A 21,196-nucleotide genomic window follows, 5' to 3' on the forward strand; every position below is an offset into this window, starting at 1 on the left:
GGCAGATTTGATTTCCATATGTCTCATTGGCGTTCTTCATCGTTCAGCCCCACACTGCCTCCCATGCTGCTGAAGTGCCCTCCAGCAAGGCACCAGGTGTAAGGTTCACCAGCTGCTGGGATGCTGCTCCCACGTTTCTGAAGACAAATCCTTTATTTCTTCGTGACTCATGTTTCTCTCAAAATATATTCACTACACTGTGAAATTGGAAGTGAATGTAAACCGGTTCAAATTCAAATTCAAATTTGTTCCATAAGATGTGTCACATTTGAGGGTAGGCAATAAAAAAAAATCAACTTTGATGGGACCCAGTAAGCGTGTGCTCCCACCAAGGCTGACAGTCCTTTCATGACAAGACATTTAAATTCACCACATCAACAATTATTCTCTGAAAAATCAACAAAATTATCAAAACCTATCATAGCAAAACTGAAAGAAAAACCTGGATACGACCCCAGATCCGCACCAAGGATAGGTTCTTCTATGAGTCATGGCCCACCCACACACCACATTTAAAGGAAATCGGTTAAGGAATTTTTACATAATCCTGCTAACAAACAAACGCAGACAAAAACCTTAATGCTTAATAATAATCGTAATATGATTCTCATCAAGAGCCATATGACGAAGGATACATTTAAATAATATATCGTTTATGAATTGTGCAAGTACAATGAGGAAGTGTTACACATTATTGATCAGATTGGTCAAATGTTTTGCTGTTTATCTTGTGTTTGTCATTTTCTGGTGGATTTGAAACCAAAAATCTGAGGAGCAAGAAACCATCCTTAATTTAAAATAAATAATAATTACATTTTCGGTGATAATTATTGATATCGACAAATATAACATTTATTAATCTTGATTATTTATAGATTTTTGGCCATATTGTGTTGAGATATTTTGTTACATCACGTAACACATATAGTTTCGATAGCCTACTCACAATGTATACATATTTAGCATTTTGTCATATTCGAGATGATAAGTTAATAAAAGTTGCACAAAAACTTTAGTAATTCTAGAAATGCTACATCTGACACAGCTTCCATTTATTCACAGGTTGTGTAAGTCAATTTGTATTTGGTTTTGTGTCACTTATCCTGGAATTGTGAAATTCTTTTGTAATGGCCACTATAGAGCTGGAGCTATAGAGCTTAAGTGCTGCGGCCACCCACCTTCCCAGGCGTGCTCACAGTAATGGCAGGGAGAGAGATTTCAGTGCTGCAGACTTTCCGTTGAAATTATACAAAAAGTGGAGGTGGAAGTGTATTCCATCTGCCATGATTGAAATGTATATGCTTAAATTATGATTTAGACATGAAACAAGCAAAGGTTATTTACTGTATATAATACATTTCCTTCATTAAAGCACGTTGCAAGGTATTACATGATGGGAACAATAAGAAATAAGGCATTTTTTAAATACATAAAGGAGGGTTACTGATTTTAAAAAGATATTTGCCAGATAGATAGAATAGGAGGGGATCAAGTTGTAAACACAACGTGAATAAATATGTTTGAACATCAGTCCAAGTAGAGCATTGAACATTTAATGAATGATTCTGCTAGATGTTTGTAGTTCAGTAACTATATCACGACTAAACCAGCGGTTGCCAGCTCACCTCCACCTGCCTGGTATATGTGGTAAAACACACGGATGTATTTTGGCTCCAGCTCCTCCAGAAACACGTCAAACACATTATCTTTTTTAAAGCTCAGGTTTAACATTCACTGTCTTGTGCTATAAAAATATGCTGGCGTGTAGGATATCCTGTGACGTCTGTGTAGATTATTTCACTTATCAGTGACAGTTGACTCACCCGTGAATGTCTAAAAGCCTCGGTGCAGGCCTGAGCCTTCCTCGCTGTGAGACAGATAGAATCAAAGTAATCTGGAAATCTGGGGATGACGTATGAATAATGAATGTTCTGAAATGTTTTTGCCTGCGAAACAATTCAGCCTGAGTGAGTAAATGGGGATGAAAACTTGTGCAGCTACATTTCAAAAATCCTGACTGGTAAAAAGCAACAATGTACCGGTGGTTATAATGGAACACTTTATGAATGTATTTATGTTCCATTATAGTAGAAAATACAACCTTACATTTACTAAGTAGAAATATTTCAACTTTATTTTGCAGCACGTATGAATACGAGCAAAATTAATGAGCGGCAGCTTTTATGGGCATAGCAGTAAACAGTTAATGTGTATGCAGTGCATTATTACATTCACATCTGTCTTTTGAAATATTTTTTTTAATGGTAAGTAAAAAACAAATAAACCAAAAGCCTAGTTTCTGAAGTAAGAAATGTCAGACATCATAATACACCCCCCTCGCAGACAGATAGTGGTGCACTGTAATCCGAACCATGTCCTTATCAGAGCTGCTTCAAACTCTTCTCTGAAGAACAAAGTTCACACACATTTTAAGGTTAAATGTCCATCGATGGTTTTCTGCTGCTTCTTTACAACACAGGTCAAGTGCTTGTGAATTTCCTGTCGTGTCATCCTCTTATCTCCAATTCAGCCTCCTCTTCAGCCTTTTTACAATTTAATATCTGTGCAATGCTTCGGCTGGGACTACTGGCTCTGTGTGATTATTACAACCGGGAGAGACTTTGTGACGAAACAAAGGAGAATGAGCAAATTAGAATGAGATTAAATGTAATGTGGGAAAAAAGAAAGGAATAGACTGGTTTGCACATCCCAGCAGGGGTTCTGTGGAGATACTGTGGAAGTGGTCCAATGAATTTAGTGCGTCAGATGTGAATATGAAATGATTCCCCAGGAGTCTGGACAGTGGTGGTGAGAAGTTTGTTTGGGAACAAAGCCAGCAAAGTAGAAATGTGATGCTTTAAACACATGTGCCGAAACATCCCCATCACAAAAGAAAAATATGGGAATCGTTTACGTTATTTTGCAGAAAAAGATCAGAGGTAAACATGCTGTGTTTGAGGTGATCTCCGAGCCCATTGGCAATCGTCTTATGACAAATTAGCCACTGGGGACAAATATTTTTAGGTTTCCTGTGTAGACGGCAGATATCCGGGCCAAGACTTTGGTTTCCATTTGACAAACACTGTCTACAGGCTGACCAATTTTGTTTATTACAAAAGTCAACCTATTTCCACACAATAAACAAGCAGGGACACTTTTTGTAGGTGCTTTAGGTCCAGAAGATATTTTGGTTAATTTATATTAACAGCTTTCTGCATATGAACGCAGATCGAATTAAAAAGCTGATGTATTTATATGAATGTGTTCTGTCTCTTTTGCTGTCCACACATACTGTTTACCTTCAGAAATCAAAGCCAACTCAAACGTGATTGGTCAAACTGTCTTTGAGTCGACCGCATTTTAATCATCACATTCTGAACGTGTCTAAAACAAGTTGAGCAGAAAGTTGACATCTCGTGCTCTTGCGTGTGTAGGTCAGAGGAACATGTGACTTTGCATACACTTAAAGCCTCTGCTGTATTTTTTGTCAATTTGCTAAGCAAATTCAAAACAATGGACAGAAGGGAGCAGTGAAATGTCTTTGCAAGGACGTCTCTTCTTTTAAAAGTGAGGCGGTCTGGCCATCTGTCCCCTCAGTTTTAGACACGCTAGCGGTGTGGTTCCTGGACGGCAATGTCATTCTGCCGCCCGGCTCCTATGGTCCCGGTCAGACCTGTTGAGTGACCTGACGCAATTTAAAATATCAACTATAGTATGGATGCCATTCATTATTTTCAAGCAAAGATATTGAACATCTAAATATCAGCTTGTTAGCATAGTCACTGTAAGGATGTTAGCCTGCAGACATCAGCGTTCAGCTCACTTTGATAACGTGCAGACACAAAGAGCTGCTGATGTGGCTGTGGACTCTCAGTCTCGTTGTGTCACAAGTCGTGCAGCAGCAAATATGATGTTGTTGTTTTTTTAAACCCTGCTAAGGAGAATTATTGCAAATAGAAAGGAAATACAAGTAGAATAGAACAGGGTGTTTTACAGAGCTTTCATGCACTAAAAGATAATTATGTTAATTCAGCCATCTGTCTGTTTTAGGTCCCTACCTTTGGGGCACAATCATACTCTGACCCATATGTTTATTATGAACATCTGGGGTACTTCTGACCTCCACACAACACACCACAGAGCTGCATGTGTGCGTTAGTGACCTGTCTGAGGCAATTATTGATTTTGGTGCTGGTCTAAGGCAGAGTAAAGCTCTGCGGCCGGGATGAGGAAATAAAGGGTCTCATCTGTTGTGCACAGAGATACGAATCCGCAACTGCAATAAAATATTGAGCAGCATCCGTATTAGGAGAAAGCCCTCGGGATTTAAGTAGAGCATGCATGTTACTGAATGTGCTTCGTGGCATTAGCAGCAAACGGCAGGTTATCCTAATGTATAAGGGTTAAATATGGGCAATGTATTGATGAATGATCAATTTCCTGCGTTGATGATTGCTTTTTTTCAGATTTGATTTGAATGAATCCAAATTTACAGTGTCACGCATTGTACAAAGATTTAGTAACTATAAATAAAAGTTTTTTTTAGTTTTGAGTCAATGCATTTAAAGGTTAGTTCTGATGTTTCATTGGATAAAGAGATCTGTAGGCCATGAATATATTTATTTGGGAGGTAGATTTCTGCACTTGCCTCGGTTCCTCTGTGGATTAACACTGTGTCTTGTGTGGATCGTAAACCCAGCCTCACTTCATGATCTGGGATCTGTCGGGACCAGAACATCTGCTGCAGCGCGACTTGTTCCTCTTGCGGCAGGAGATTGTTATTCATGACTCTGGTTGCATGTTTGGGGTCATTGTAATGCTACTGAATGATTTTGGGACCAGTTAGTCTCCTCCTTAATTGGTCTTCATGATGGATGAGAATCGAAACATGTGCTCTGCCTGACACTCTTTGACATCAGCCTAAGACAAATGAAGGGAGAAGATCAATAGTTCAATAGTCAGCCAAAACAAATGATCATCTCCAGTGATTTAGGGTTGTTCCTAAATAACATTAGAGCGTCCACAAGGTAAAGATTAACCTAAAAAAAACTGCTGGATCCTACACTTCTCATAATGCAATTCAAATTGAGTCATTCATTAGACTCCATCAAGACCCTGAGGATCCTCCTAACCAGAAAAGACATTAGACATCTGTTTCCGCAGGGTGGCTCCTTGTGATGAGTAAACTGAATCTCATAATGTTGGTGCTGTGGCCCTTTGATTAGTTAATGTATCTCCTTGTGTTAATTGTTAAATTCTCACTACTAATAGGTGTTAGTGGCGTTTGTTCGTCCCCAGACTATTACATCACCAGATTTACCACCAGGTGCCAGTATTCCTCCTGTGTTGGCCACATGTTGGCAGGTTCACACACACAAACACACACACGCACGCACACACACACACACACACACAAACAATCACGCATGCGCGCACACACACAAAAACAACATAATCATTTGAGTCATACACTGCAACTTCACAACAGCCCTGTTAACCAAAGCTCCCTGCAGAGCTCATCAGATCGTTGGTATTCTACAATGCGGTTTTAACTCTACACAACAAAATAATGTCGGTGTGGATGCAATTAAAAGCCTTTTTACACCATCAGAGATCAATTTTATTTTTTTCCTAATCTCACCTTGAACCCGAACTTAAACACAGTTGACATTTTACCCCTGAACTTAACCAGGACCTCAGAAAATATGTTTTGCCTCATTAGGACCAAGCTTCGGTCCCCATGAGGTCTACTGGACCTGACTAGGCCTCTTATCCTAATCTTTACCATCACAACCAATTGCATAACCTTAGTCCTCATCCTAACGTTAACCGAATTGTAAACCTAAAAATTCTGAAACCTCAAACAACCCATTGGAGTGGATTATAAACGATATATTTGATCTATTTTTGACATTTCTGCCGGTCCTCACTTTCCCAAAATGTGCTCACTCAATAAGGTTTAGGCTTAAAATGGTCCTCAAAAAGGTATCTGTACGCACACACACACACACACACACACACACACACACACACACACACACACACACACACACACACACACACACACACACACACACACACACACACACACACACACACACACACACTGCAGCAACAGTGGAGATAAATGATGTTTACGCTGTTTGAAGATTAATTGAGCAAGTTCCGAATTTTACAGTTTAGCTGAACACATTTTCAACAATGTAACTCCATTAAAATCCATTACATAAACAATCAGACAACACTAACTCTTAATTACAATTGTTGGCTTCAGAAACAAATGCACGCCAGGTGTAATACCTTGAGTCTAGGACCTTGGGTGAGGTATAAACAAAGAGGCTCATTGTGGGAAAAATGCTTTCTCACCAACAGACTGTGTGTGAGTATTGGAACGTCTGGGAGTTGATGTGTGAAAGAGGATGAATAGAAGAGTTGCTGCCAGATCAACTTGAGCTTTTGAGCTGTAATGATGAGGCTGCTAAGCTCCTGTGCGGAATACGTTTGGTATAAAGCCATTAAAAATGTACAGGAGCATTTTAATTGGCACATCGGGTGAAATATAAAATAATGTAGAGTGGAACTGGCCTCACTCAGTGTGTTGAGGTGTGTGTGCCCTGAATCACACGCCCGCGCTACATATTAGGTTATTACTGTATCTGATGTCAGTGTATTGAACCAATGGCACCGCGAGTGAATTCACCCAATTCGACTTCTTTCTCTTTCCCTACAAGATTCTGACAAGTCTCATTTCTATTCTTTCATGCTTTGCTTCCTCTGGCTCTAATCCCATGACTCCCGAACGCTGACATTGTGGAAATGAAAATGAATTCTTTCCTTCACCTGAAAAGAGCTGAATGCACCAGATAACACAAACCACAGGAACACCGAGAAACCTAGAGGAGAAAATCCGCTGCTTGAGAAAAGGATGCAGAGCAACATAGTGTTGGAGACATGGAGACACAGCATTGCACCTGCAGATGTTAGACATTATTCCTAGTGACAGCTTTCAGATACATTTAGGACTGGGTGAAGGGGTGGGGATGGTGGTGGTGGTGGTGGTGGTGGTGGGGGGTGTTGTTATAATGTCAACTTCAGGTTTTTGAAGAGTGCAATATTGGAAAAACATAAATCTATCGAGAGCTTTCGTTGTTCTCTGCCACAGCTCCGACTGAGCAGAAAAAAACAAACTTTAAACTTAATCAATATGTTCAGAAAACACCATTTTAAATATTCAGTTCCATAAATGAACAAAAACAAAAAGATTGTTGAAAAACAGAAGATCACTCTTGACTGGATTAAACATTTCTTAAATCAGGGATCTTAATAATAATAAAATCAGGTACCATCAGGGGATTGATATCTTCGAGTGTGTGGAATTCGGTGTGGCTTCATTGAATTAAAGCGAACTGTTGGGCCTTGGTGCAGGAATGTGCTCTCCTGAGTGTCATTGTTGTTTAAAATGGCTTGGTGAAAAGATGGGACATGAGGCAAGAGAACCCATTCAATTTAGGTTTAGTTTCAAATCAGAGGACAGTTCCAAGATTTTTTTATTCACTTTCTTTAACATAGGGCCATTTTTGATATTTCCCAGGGAATACAAATCAGGTACATTTAGGGAACCATTATATACGATAGCAAGCAATTTGATGCAGCTTGATTGGATTGATTGGGACCGTTGATGGAGGTTTACGCTCTGCTGAGTGAAATTGTAATTGTCTGATTGAATAAGAAGTCACAATGAATAAACACATGTTAAAGAAAAGAAGAAAAAAAGGCCTTAAACTGTATATTTCCAATAGAACCAGACAGCATTTCTCTTTCTAGCCAAACTTCTGCCATACACCACAAGCACTTTACTAACTGCGGTTACTGTTGGTCAGTGAGGTCATTCATTAACATCAGCGTTGATTGACTTAACGTTGCCTCGGGGGGATCAAATTAAAAATAGAAATTAATTACACTTTTATGCGACTTCCTGAGTGTATGAACGAGAGGTCATAAATCCCAGCGTTAGGTGGAGACCAGAGAAAAACGTTGTGCTCGTCTGGCAGCTTGAGTGTTGTAACAATTTCATCAGTTTTCCTTCATGTCAGGATTTTTGTAAATCCTCAGGATTCCCGCAGACAGTTCACTCACTCGCTGCAGCCTTGAAATGCTTGATGTACCATTTGACAGAAGGGCCAGTAGACATGTAAGAACATAATTTGCTCATCATAATGGACAAATCAGGGGCACGCCAGCTTCAATCTCTGTCAGCTGTTGTGTGATGGTTCCTCCGGTCTGGGGGTCATTTGGCACGCAGAACCATTAAAATGAACATAACAGGAAATGGTGCAGACAGCAGCATAAGTGTATGATACTGTGTTAATTCGCAAAATTCTTATTGCAGCAATTGCAGACCGCTTCAACATCGGCTCTTTGAATTTCTTTCAGTCTTTGTCCAGATATTGTGCTGTTTGACAGTCGTATCTTTTCTTTCCTCTTTTTGCATCCTATCATCAAGGGAAGCTGCAAATGGTTAGAAAGACGCGCTAATTGTAATACTTTTCCTGTTAACATTGATTTAAAGTGCAGTTTCAACCAGCTTTCAACCAATTCCAGTACAAAAGGCAGAATCCCAAGAGGATAATAACCAGGCAGGGCTGCATCCCACTACAAACAACCCAGCACCGCCTTCCTCCTTATGCTGCAGCCCGACTCATACTAATACACCAGTGTTGTCTGCCGGCTCTTGCTGACATTAACAAGATATGCCTTTCAAATATCATGGCCTTTGGGACTGGGTCAGAGTTACTATTAATAGAAGGTCAAGACTTCATGATAGTTTGGCACACTAGAGTGATAACTGAAAATAGAGTGTGTTAGAGTTGCTCTGCTGCAGCTGATTTTCGGTGTGTTACCGCTCCAGGCTCTGGAACAGATGTGATCTCTGGATGACTGGTTACTCAGAGTGCAGCTACCTACTGTACACGGTGCATGACAGTACTATGAACACGTCGAACATGGCAAACATGCTGATCGGGTTTCAGAGACGATCAACTGTCCACAATGTGGATTCATTAAACACAATCTGTCCTGTAATGAGCAGATGTAGTCACACCCTACAGTATGATAATTACCAAACTTTGCAGTGCTTTGCTTTTTTTTTTCTTCATTTTAATATACTGCTATATCTGCTGGCTCAGCCTCTCTTGCCAACTGTGGGGGGGAAACAAGTTAGCCACAGTAGCTGCCAGATATTATTATCACTGTGTCTTTCTTCTGCAGTATCATTCAGACGATACTTTATACAGGGCTCAGGAGTAATTACACTGAAAACTGTTTCTAGACATAGGAAAGTTTGGGACTTTATCTTCATTTTATTCACATTTTGATGATAATAATGAATAATTTAATCATTGTATGCTGTCAGATTAAAGTCACAGTCATCCTTTATCCATCAGTATAATAGAGACTGTGAATACAAAGAATGTTCCTGTATATATAATTCTCTTTATTTTATCTTACTTAATCATTTTGATTTATCTATTTATTGAATTGTAGTTATTTTAACCCTTCTTTTTTTTAAATAAAATAATTTTTTTTATTATGAATCATCATATTCGATTTATCTATATACTCCATTGCTCATTGTATTGCTGCATTGTTTTATTCAATTGTATTCTGTCTTCAAGAACCTCGAGTCACAACTTGCTCTTTTCTTCAGGTTGGTTTTGTTCCGTTTAAATCGAAACAAAAAACTAACTGAAAAGTAGATTGAACTCAATGAGCTCGTACTATTCATAATGTTTTCTTGGCTGTGAATGTGGTCGACTTGGTGCCAGTCTCATATCATAGATGCAAGCTCAGTCTTTTAGTTACTGCAACCTCTACCCACAACAAATGCCCAACCCTTCACCCACTATCTACAGTCCACTCCCCCCTCCACTGAATATTCATGAGGGTGCCTTTAAATTGCTGAACCTGCTGCAGTGCTGTTGGTGCCTCTCTTGCTGTGTGTCTGGGCCTGGTGGTGTGCCGTCTCACTGTTTACATTCTCCCATAGTCGTAGAGCCCTGAGCCGCTGCCACTCGTAGCACCATGTCCAAACCCTTGTCTGACCATGACAGGAGGAAACAGATTTCTGTGCGGGGCCTCGCCGGCGTTGAGAACGTTTCAGAGCTGAAGCAGAACTTCAACCGGCACCTGCACTTCACGCTGGTCAAGGACAGGAACGTAGCAACCAGGAGGGATTACTACTTTGCCCTGGCCCACACTGTGCGGGAGCACTTGGTTGGCAAGTGGATTAGAACCCAGCAGCACTACTATGAGAAAGATCCCAAAGTAAGTTCAAGTCAGAGCAGCAGCCCGAGGGACGAGATCTGAACTCACATGAATATGTAGATTCATGAAATAAGTGAGTTATTTTAACAGCTGTAAAAGATATGACTGAATCACATCTTATATTTGCGATAAAGGAAGCTATGGAGCTTATAGTGTAAACCCAAGTATATGGGGGTGAATACTGACATTAATATTTGATTTAAGAACTGCAGCACACCCTCAGCATATGTAGAAAAGCCTTTTAGACCGTCCTCAATGTTTTCATTATCATTCTGTACTGCAACCTTGAATAAGATACTGAACATAAACTAAAGTTTTGAGGGACTTGGCCTGTACTGTGTGTATATGTGTATTGGACAGATACACTTAAAAAACACGGTAACATTATAGATTGTGATGCAATGTTAAAGATCAAGCAGTGATTTGCAGTCTGATGAAGAGCCCATTGTTTTAATTGGAATGACTAATTTACTCCTTAAACATTTCATTTAAATAAGAGAAAAAAGAAATCATTATCCTGTATCAAATTGAATTTTTCATTGCAGAAATGGTAGCACTGGATCAAACTAACTGTATTTAAAGTACTTTACAGTTAATCCACCTCACACAGATACAACAGTTATGTTTCTTACACATGGATACATGAGCATCTATGATCTTATGTAACACATGATATAACAGTTTGTTACTCATGATAGTTAAGCACATATACTGCACAGAACTTTTATTTGTAATAGATTTCTACATTCATACAAGTTGTACTTTTACTCATGATATTTACATATACTGCACATACATGTGCATAACTTTTACTTATAGTTTACTTCTACATTCATTGTAATGGTACTTTTACTCAAAGTAATGACAAATGCGGCAAATACATTTATCTACAGAACCGTTACTTGTAAAAGATTACAACAACATTAATTGTAATGGTACTTTTACTCAACATAATTACATGTACTTTACATACATTTATGTGCATCATTTTCACTTAGATTACTCCTCCATTCAACTGTACTTTCAACAGCCTGACATCAAGTCATGACATTTAAACTTCACCCGGGCTTCTCAGAGCTCTGCTGGTATGCTGCAGCTCTTACAGTGTGTTGAAACATGAAACCAACCCATGACCCTCTCTGTCCCATCATCTCTGACCATAAAGTACACAGCCTTTACTTGTGTCATATGAGCGCATGCCTCTGAGGGCAGCCAAGTTCATCTGGGCAACTGCAGGGGTATAAACAGCTCCAGAGAGAAACCTTAGTGGAACAATGGGAAGCTGGCGTCCCAAGAAAAGAAGCTGCAAATTTGCAGACGCCACCACATTAATGCTCGAACGATGTCACAGGAAACCGTGTAATTTTAATATAGGGTTTTGGAAGCAGAGGGAAACTCGGCGTCAATTGAATTTACAAAAAAAATGTTCCCTTGTAAAAGTGCAAGATCATTAATAACCCTGCAGGATAAAGGACGATCATTTTTCTTTTCGCGAGCAGTGTCAGGAGAAAGTTTCCTTGCGAACCTCGGCTTGTACCAAACTATCAGTGCCCTCGTAGCGAGACATTTAATCCTCCCATTTAACTTGTTTATTCTTCCATGGGGTGACCTCTAACTGTGAGACCAGTTGAGCCCCTGCCTTGTGGCGCTGAAAGGTCAAAGATGAGTTCCTCAAAGGTCTTAACGGACACATGGACAAGAACGTTTCAGCTCAGTGTAGGTTTTTGTGTTCGAAGAGATCCCACACTGATCAGAGCAACGTTACTGTTACTTGTAGATGAATTCTTCCCACGTTGCTGATATGCATGGTTGAATAAAAAAGAATCTGCATAATCAGCTGAAGCAAGGATTAAAGTCCGATAACATTTGGAACATAGGGAACATTTATACTCCAGGGGATCCTGTTAACCACTCAGTGATGCTGCCAACAGTTGAATTCATTAATATTTTACTCATCTCTCCGAACTGCTTCTCCCATCGTCCCAGACTTGAACCCCCTTTAAATGAGGGATCAGGCTCAGGCTGACCTTTACAGCGACCTCTACAGGAGCTATTTGTGTCCGGGGCCCAAATGTGTATGTGTTATGCAATACCTAAAGAACCCCCCCCCCCTTCTCTTCTGCCAATCCTCAGCATGTGTCTGAACCTCTGTGTCAGAGGAGGCCAAATAAAAAGGCACCAAATGGCAAAGGCTAAACACGGGCTCAGGTGGCTCATTCTCTGTCCTCAGTGAAGCAAAACTATGAAATTCAAAGGTTTCCTTGACGGACTGAGGCGGATGCAACTGTGACATTTGGCATCGGACGTCTCAGGTTTTCGGTTTCACTGCTGTGGAGAGCTTTTCTACAACTGACAAAAATATATCGGATTGTGTTCATATTTCAGCGTCTGGCTCTTCATTCGGTTTGATATTGATTATTTCTCCCTTTCTCACCAAACTGTAGCGCGTGTACTACATCTCCCTCGAGTTTTACATGGGCCGCACGCTCCAAAACACCATGGTGAACCTGGCGCTGGAGAACGCCTGTGATGAGGCCACCTACCAGGTCGGATAAACATCCATTGCTCTTTATACATGTACAATCTTTACAAGCTACCGCAGCAGCCTCTCGGAATCACTGCTTCATTCGTCCATGTTGTGATTATGCCCTCCTGTGTAGCTGGGTCTGGACATGGAGGAGTTGGAGGACATGGAGGAAGATGCAGGTCTGGGTAACGGTGGACTGGGTCGTCTTGCTGGTGAGTAAATCCCCCCCCCCCCTTCATATACGTTAAATAAATTTAAAAAACAAAATATTTTTGTGTAACACCATGTCAAAGGTTGATCGGTTTTTGTTTCCCCACGTGCCATCTCTGGATTTCAGCCTGTTTCCTGGACTCCATGGCGTCCCTGGGTCTTGCTGGCTATGGTTATGGTATTCGCTATGAATTCGGTATCTTCAATCAGAAAATCGTCAACGGCTGGCAGGTTAGACATGTTCAGCTTCCAGGCCTCTGGTTGTCTCGGGCAATAACAGCCGCTCGTGTTTCTTCTCCACTTAAATCACCTGCGAGATGAGTTTCCTTTATTGTTACCATGACCCGAGGTAACTTCGTCAGAAAGCTGTGGCCTTAATGAGCGTTTCTTTCTCCCCTGCAATAAATGTATGTCATTATCCAGGTTGAAGAGGCTGATGATTGGCTGCGCTATGGCAACCCCTGGGAGAAGGCACGTCCCGAGTACATGCGTCCTGTGCATTACTATGGCAGGACTGAGCATCACCCTGACGGCATCAAATGGGTTGACACACAGGTAAGAACGCGACTTGTAGGAGACACAGACACGTGAAATGTGTTTTGTGAGGCTACAGTCGTCTGAATGTGTGTTTCCTGCTGTGATTGGCAGGTGGTGCTGGCTCTGCCCTACGACACCCCCATCCCTGGCTACAGGAACAACGTTGTCAACACCATGAGGCTGTGGTCTGCGAAGGCGCCCTGCGAGTTCAACCTTAAAAGCTGTACGTGTCCGGTCAAGGTTTTCCCAGCATGCAACAGCTGTCAAATGAGAATGAACAAACGTTTATTTCTCTTACAGTCAATGTTGGTGGCTACATTCAGGCTGTGCTGGACAGAAACTTGGCGGAGAACATCTCCCGTGTGCTGTATCCCAACGACAATGTGAGAAATTATGACTAAATTACCTTTTAATCCCCTCAGTATATGACCATGTACACATTAGTCTGGATTAGAGCTGAGAGGTATAGCGACACAGGAGCTGGGGCCTGTATAGGTCCTGTCTGACTATACATGTATAGGGTTTATCTTCACTCCACTGTGGTAGCGGATTTCCATAATTTGGACCCCTTCTTGAGTCTTCTGACTTCCTCCAGAGCCACCGTGTGCTCTTTCAGCTTCCTCCGACACTGTCCTTTATCTCTGCAATAAGACCTGACCCCCGCTTGCCGGATCCTTGGAGGCTCGAGCAGGAGGATTTAGGAGATAACCATCTAACTCTCGATATAACTCATGTCAGGTCTGCTAATTTATGTCGGTGTAAGTGAGAGCAGAATCCATAGCGGGGCTGACACTCCTGCTCTGTTCAAGTCGTTGTAGGCTGAGCTGCTGCCGCTGTCAAGCTGTGTGTGTCTGTAAACAATATGGAAGCACCACAACAATTAGCTGAATATATTACTTTACTTTCATTTCCCCCATAAAAAAACCTGAGAGTAGGAATGTGTTTCTCGGCTTTTACCCCTAACCCAGTTATTATCAAATTAATATCTTTATTTTTTGTGCCTTATAATGTGAACTCCAACACTCAAGGAGAAGGAGAATAAATCTAAGTTTTTTAAATGAATATATATAATACAGACTCTTAAATTGGGAATGCTCTGGTTCCAACAAATTCAGCCTCTATAAATATCTCATATTTATAAAAAGAATTGCACATTAAAGCCAACAATATTATTGAGCAACATAAATGGATGTTTGATGTAATGCTGAAATCATTATAATTGCATGATGATTCCATCAGATTTTGGCTACAGAGCCACTGCAACCTTTTTCTGACATGTTCACGAGTCACTTATATGCAGAGCTTGATGTTTAATGAATAAGAAAACCTTCTGTTTGCCTGCAGAAGAGAATCAGACAAATATGTCTCTTTATGCTCAGTTCTTTGAAGGGAAGGAGCTCCGTCTGAAGCAGGAATACTTTGTGGTGTCTGCCACCCTGCAAGACATCATCCGCCGCTTCAAGGTCTCCAAGTTTGGCTCCAGGGAGGTTGTTCGCACAGACTTCAACAAACTGCCTGACAAGGTGAGGTGCAAAAACTCGACAAAATGGTTCCTGTCAAAAGTGGAAAGATTTCCCCCCCTGATGTTCTCGCAGTTCCTTCGTTAAATTGCTCCTGTCAGTGTGTGTAACAAATTGTTGGTGGGTTTTTATTGTATCTCATCGGAGTGTTTGAGATGAACAGTATCTACACGGAACTTGTTGGTTGGTGTGTGTGTGTGTGTGTGTGTGTGTGTTTGGGCCATTTCTGTGTATCTAATGACGCTCTGCGTGTTCAGGTTGCCATCCAGCTGAACGACACTCACCCTGCCATGGCTATTCCTGAGCTGATGAGAGTCCTGGTTGATGAAGAGAAGGTGCCTTGGGATGAGGTGAGGAAGAGCAAACCCTGACACAAACACAGAAATTCAAGTTTAATTTCAACACAACTTTTAGCATTTGCAACCATGAACATGACACTTCTCTTTCATATGCATCAGTCAATTGGGACATCATTATTATCATGTCATGTTCATAAACAACAAAAGCACCAGAACAACAAATGCATTTTTCTCAAACTTGTTAATTTTTATAACAATTATTTTAAAATATGATCTCACACAGTAACCTATGTACTTTATACTTGTGTATTCCCTGGTGGTGTCCAGGCCTGGGATATCTGTGTGCGTACCTGCGCCTACACCAATCACACCGTCCTCCCCGAGGCCCTGGAGCGTTGGCCAGTCGACCTGTTCGCAAATCTGCTTCCCCGTCACCTGGAAATCGTCTATGAGATCAACCGCCGCCACCTGGAGGTCAATACTGTTCAGTGCAGCACTTCACAAAATCCATGTTACATTGAATGATGCGTCCTCGTGGCACCTCCTCTCCGTGTGTAGCAGAGGAAGCACCAGCACACTGTGCCTGTTCTCTGTGGAATAACAAAATAATAATGCCATTGAATAAAATAGTCTTATTTCTCTGTACTTCTGAACACAGGGTACATGGTGAAGACATAATGTCAAAACTTGGAGCAATCAATTAATTTCAGTGAGGCTAAATTCAAAATGGGAGTAACCTTTCAAATGAATATGAAATTAAAAACATGAGGCTAGAAAAGCAGTTTTGAAATGTTGATCTTTGGTCTGACTTTCCCTGTGGTAAACTACAACAGTAGAGAATGGTGTGAGCACCCACTGTTAATGCTGCAGTGTACAGTGAATGTCAAATAACAAACACAAAAACACTCCCACCTCCAAGCTGAATGGGAAATGAAACGCATCCAACATGAAGTGAAGGGGGGGGGTTTAAAGAGACTGGGACAATACACGGATTCTCATTTATAAACGTAGATACTAATGGAAATCCGCCTGTCCCTGCCAACTTATTATCATTAAAGAAAAGCTGTGATGACCTGCTTTAGTGTGTGAAGATAAAAAAAAAGCTATTCAGCCGGCCAAATTAAATTTAAATTAAAAACGTATAATACAAGCTGCTAATTCATTTTGGTCGGTCTCATGTTCTTTTTTTGATTTGGCAGAGAGTTGCAGCCAAGTACCCGGGTGATAGTGGTCGTCTGAGCCGCATGTCTCTCATTGAGGAGGGGGGGCAGAAGAGGATCAACATGGCCCATTTGTGCATCGTGGGTTCCCATGCTGTCAACGGCGTGGCCCAGATCCACTCCGACATCCTCAAAGCCACAATGTATGTCCTTAAAATAAACACTCATTTGCCTGATTCATCATGGTGATTCATAATTAACGGCAAACCATACAGTGCACGTAGCGCCCATCTATTTCACAAGTCCCCAGCCTCGGCGGTTTGATGTGCAGCTGCATTATCTGACGTATGTGATTCTTCTCTCCGCCTGCAGTTTCAAGGACTTCTTTGAAATGGAGCCAAATAAGTTCCAAAACAAGACCAATGGCATCACTCCTCGCCGCTGGCTGGTGATGTGCAACCCCGGTCTGGCTGAGGTCATCGCAGAGGTCAGCTGTGGTTCATAACACTAATTTAATATAATAATTTGAATAGTTCAGGACGGAAACTGACGTGTGTTATATTCACCCCGTCTGAATTTTTGCTGATCAGAGAATTGGCGAGGACTTCATTCGTGACCTGGACCAGCTGCAGGGTCTCCGCCAGTACGTCAACGACGAGGCTTTCATCCGTGACGTTGCCAAAGTGAAACAGGTGAAATAGCAAAGGTGTTATTCTATATCTACTGCAGAGTAATTGTGTGAGTTTGAAATTTACACCATCATTTTTGAGGCGCAAACGTGTCGCATATATAAAATTAAATAAACATTACTTTATTGCCTCTGAGAAATTATGTTTTCTCCCCCATTACATTTTGAGGCAGATCAAGACTTTCTTTATCATGTGCAATTAGTTTTTTTTTCAAAATGTTTACAGATTTCTCAGAGAATAATTTATGTCTCTTGATGAAAGAAATCAGGAACGTTAAGGGGACAGACATCTATTAGTGTGATGAGCTTGATTGAATTATAGGCAACTCTTATAGAGAGGTATGTGCTATGCTGGGTGCCATTCTAGTTATAACTGAATGTAGTAAATCTGGCTACTGTTCTAGAAGAAAAAGAACAGACTCCACTTTAAAAGACCTGTGGCCCTTGTTCTATGATGCATCATCACATACTATGACACAACTGTTTTACTGCATCCTCTGCACCAGTGTTGGCAGTATGTATGAACATCCAGGAGTGTGTTTTCTTTTACACCTCTGTGGTTTTCAAGGCTTAATGATGATGTATATTTTCACTGGGATATTGTCGATTTTATCTAACAAAGTTCCGTTTCTGACGATGCAGGAAAACAAGTTGAAGTTCGCTGTGCACCTGGAGGAGCACTACAAGGTGAAGATCAACCCCAACTCCATGTTCGACATTCAAGTCAAGAGAATCCACGAGTACAAGAGACAACTGCTCAACTGTCTGCACATCATCTGCTATTACAACCGTGAGCATATGTTTGAAATCCTTCATTCCGTGATTTAAATGGATTTCAGAGCTTTTTCACACAAAACACACACACACACACACACACACACAACCACACACAAACACACACAAACACACACAACCACACCTCAGTAGTTTAATCTCCTGATCTCTTTGCCAGGCATCAAGAAGGAGCCCAACAAGCAGTGGACTCCAAGAACTGTCATGATTGGAGGCAAGGTTTGTAGATAAACAAAAAAGGCATGAGCTTCAATGACAAATCCACCAATCATATTCATCTAACATTATTCCTCTCGCTGTCTGTTTCTTGCAGGCTGCTCCCGGGTACCACACTGCAAAGATGATTATCCGTCTGATCACAGCCATCGGGGAGGTGGTCAACAACGATCCAGTGGTTGGAGATCGCCTTAAAGTCATCTTCTTGGAGAACTACAGAGTCACACTCGCAGAGAGAGGTAGTTACCAAAGCTGTCTCCCATTCTGATGCCTCCTTTCTCTATTTCTATCTTTTCTAATGCTCATCCTCCTCTTCACTTCCTCCTCTGCAGTCAGGAGTTTTAGGATAAACGGCATAAAAACTCAAACTCAAAAATCCATATCAAAGTCATCAACCCTCTGTACGCCTTTCCTTTTCCAGCCGTCCCCGCAGCCGACCTGTCAGAGCAGATCTCCACAGCCGGCACTGAGGCCTCTGGCACCGGCAACATGAAGTTCATGCTGAACGGCGCCCTGACCATCGGTACCATGGACGGAGCCAACGTGGAGATGGCCGAGGAGGCCGGCGACGACAACATCTTCATCTTTGGCATGAGAGTGGACGATGTTGATGCACTGGATAAGAAAGGGTGAGGAATGAACCCCAATCTATTGTTTTTTATACTTTGTCTAGCATGAACATGATTACCTCCACCAAGGACATTATGATTCTAAGCAAGAATATGCAAAAAATATAACACAGATTCCGTGATTTCCGTGAAACTTGGTCAGGAAATAACCCATACAATTTTGGGCGGGTCCAGGATTTTCTTTTTTTGCTTTCTTTTGTTGATTTCTCAGATAATAATTAATTGATTCTGGATGTTAATTAAATCTAGCTTAGGAGACATATTTATGAGTGTTTGGTACAGATGCCAAAATAATAATACAAGATGATCTAGTGAATGAGTGAGGTTTCATAAGGCCACTGTTGAGCCTTGGAGGTATGAACTTCACTGAGGGTTTGATCTGGAGCCAATGAACCCACATCACCTTGTGATATCCCTCGTCAGTTCTTCTGCACTTGGGTGTTGGAAAAACACCAGCTGAGGGTTTCTACACTGAGAAGGTGTGGCCTTGGGGAGCTGCCTGTGCCTCTGTGTCGGGCAGGCACTGACGACTCTCCTCTGTCATGAATGGGCTGGTTACCACAGCAACAGGCTCGGGCTTGTGTTTTTTCTGAATGTGTTTATCATTTACTTTTGGGTCCTGCTTAGATACCACGCTGAAGAGTACTACAACCGCCTGCCGGAGCTGAAACAGTCTATTGACCAGATCGCCGGAGGCTTCTTTAGCCCAAAGCAGCCTGACCTGTTTAAAGAAATCGTCGACATGCTGATGCACAATGACAGGTAAAGGCACATCTAGCATTAGCAGCCCGAGGCGCACGCATGCATGCACACATACAAATAAGAATGTGTATAAACTTGCATGCTGGTGTGAAAAAAGGAAATTGAAAGACAAAACAAGTCGTCTGTTGTCTTCTGCTTACGCAACAGAATTCAGTACTACACACACGTACATACATTTACAATATACATGTTGTATACCGTAGCTTGTATGCTGTTGTTCGGTAAATCCATTTTTAATCACATTTTCTTCCACAGATACAAGTGTTTCGCTGACTATGAAGATTACATCAAATGCCAGGAGAGAGTCAATGCTCTTTACAAGGTATATTCTTTAAAAGTTTAATTTCCATGGTCATATTACCGCCACTAGAAGGAGAGACAGAGCTAATTATCTCATTAATTACTGATCTGATTCATTTCTCGTCCCTCCTCACTTCAGAACCCCAAGGAATGGACCAAGAAGGTGATCCACAACATCGCCGGATCTGGCAAGTTCTCCAGCGACCGCACCATTGCCCAGTACGCTCGGGAGATCTGGGGGGTGGAGCCCACGCTGGAGAAAATGCCCGCCCCTGACGAGAAGCCCTGAAACGGTTCACGTGACAGCCGACGCCCCAACTCTCGCCCCTTGTACTAAGACAAACCCTGCATCCACATGTATTAGCATCGAGCAGGCAGAAAGTTGATATTCTTCATAGCTGCATATTTACAGTATCAACTGGACGGACTGATGTAGTAAAAGCATTCCCCTCGAATTATTTAGAGGGCTGCAGAAATCAATAATCAGCTGTCGTTAACTTGATAGAAGAGCTTTGTGGTGGGTTGTGAATTTACTGGTGGTAATGTTTTTATAAAAAAAAAAAGTAAACTACAAAATTCTCACATAAACCCATTCTGAATAAAACGTGTCCTACAACGGTCTTTTTTTCTACTTTTGTCATTCAATTCAAGGAAAACCACAAATATTCTGATTATTATTTATAAGTATTAAGCACATATGCACATTATGTATTTTGTTGAAAATATAATTCTATACAATATAACACAGTTATTTTGTTGCTTGTTTTACTCGATATATATGAACTTATACACAAAGGAAACAACCCAACACTTTGATTAAATGATCTGAACTGAAGTGATTCATTAACCAACATAGTGGCGAGAATAAGAACCTGTGAAATTACCTGGTTCTGTGCTGATTGTTGATAAAGTATGACTCTGTCCTCGTCACAATGTGTTTAAACTGAAGTAAAACTGATTTCGTGCTGGAGAGCATCTCACCACTTATCACTGTTTCATTCAAGTTCAACACCAAACTTTTCATTCTCTCAGCAGCACATGCTCAGCACTGGTGTCACCTTCTAATTGTCCCCCTGTAAACACTGGGCAGGTAGGAACCAATAGCATGGGGGATGTAAATTAGAAACCTAATTACACAAATTCACATGGACATTTTTTATTTCTTTATGATATACTATATACTTATATAAAACAATTATATTTACTAAAAAAGTAGTTTGTCATAGGATTCAA

The 21,196-nt window shown here is 41.2% G+C and overlaps 1 protein-coding gene across 1 annotated transcript; it reads left to right on the forward strand.

Moving 5' to 3' along the window:
* Positions 1 to 9,992: 9,992 nt before the first annotated feature.
* On the forward strand, positions 9,993 to 20,562 carry LOC128457027 (glycogen phosphorylase, muscle form). Its single transcript, XM_053441518.1, has 20 exons — positions 9,993 to 10,323; positions 12,768 to 12,869; positions 12,984 to 13,062; positions 13,188 to 13,291; positions 13,484 to 13,615; positions 13,709 to 13,820; positions 13,898 to 13,980; positions 14,977 to 15,120; positions 15,375 to 15,467; positions 15,744 to 15,890; positions 16,616 to 16,779; positions 16,949 to 17,063; positions 17,167 to 17,268; positions 17,907 to 18,054; positions 18,217 to 18,275; positions 18,370 to 18,511; positions 18,694 to 18,901; positions 19,529 to 19,663; positions 19,919 to 19,985; positions 20,103 to 20,562. Exons 1-20 carry the CDS (start codon positions 10,081 to 10,083, stop codon positions 20,250 to 20,252), a joined length of 2,529 nt encoding a protein of 842 aa, XP_053297493.1. The 5' UTR covers positions 9,993 to 10,080; the 3' UTR covers positions 20,253 to 20,562.
* Positions 20,563 to 21,196: the final 634 nt, after the last annotated feature.

The sequence above is a fragment of the Pleuronectes platessa genome, chromosome 15 (assembly GCF_947347685.1).
Source record: "Pleuronectes platessa chromosome 15, fPlePla1.1, whole genome shotgun sequence".
NCBI classification, from domain to species: Eukaryota; Metazoa; Chordata; class Actinopteri; order Pleuronectiformes; family Pleuronectidae; genus Pleuronectes; species Pleuronectes platessa.

What these genes read in the sequence shown, in the direction of transcription:
- LOC128457027 (XM_053441518.1), top strand. Translation starts at nt 10,081, where the DNA reads ATGTCCAAACCCTTGTCTGACCATGACAGGAGGAAACAGATTTCTGTG. An exon ending in TCAACCGCCGCCACCTGGAG is followed by an intron (nt 15,891 to 16,615) that starts GTCAATACTGTT and finishes TTGATTTGGCAG; the next exon opens with AGAGTTGCAGCCAAGTACCC. An exon ending in ACGTTGCCAAAGTGAAACAG is followed by an intron (nt 17,269 to 17,906) that starts GTGAAATAGCAA and finishes CTGACGATGCAG; the next exon opens with GAAAACAAGTTGAAGTTCGC.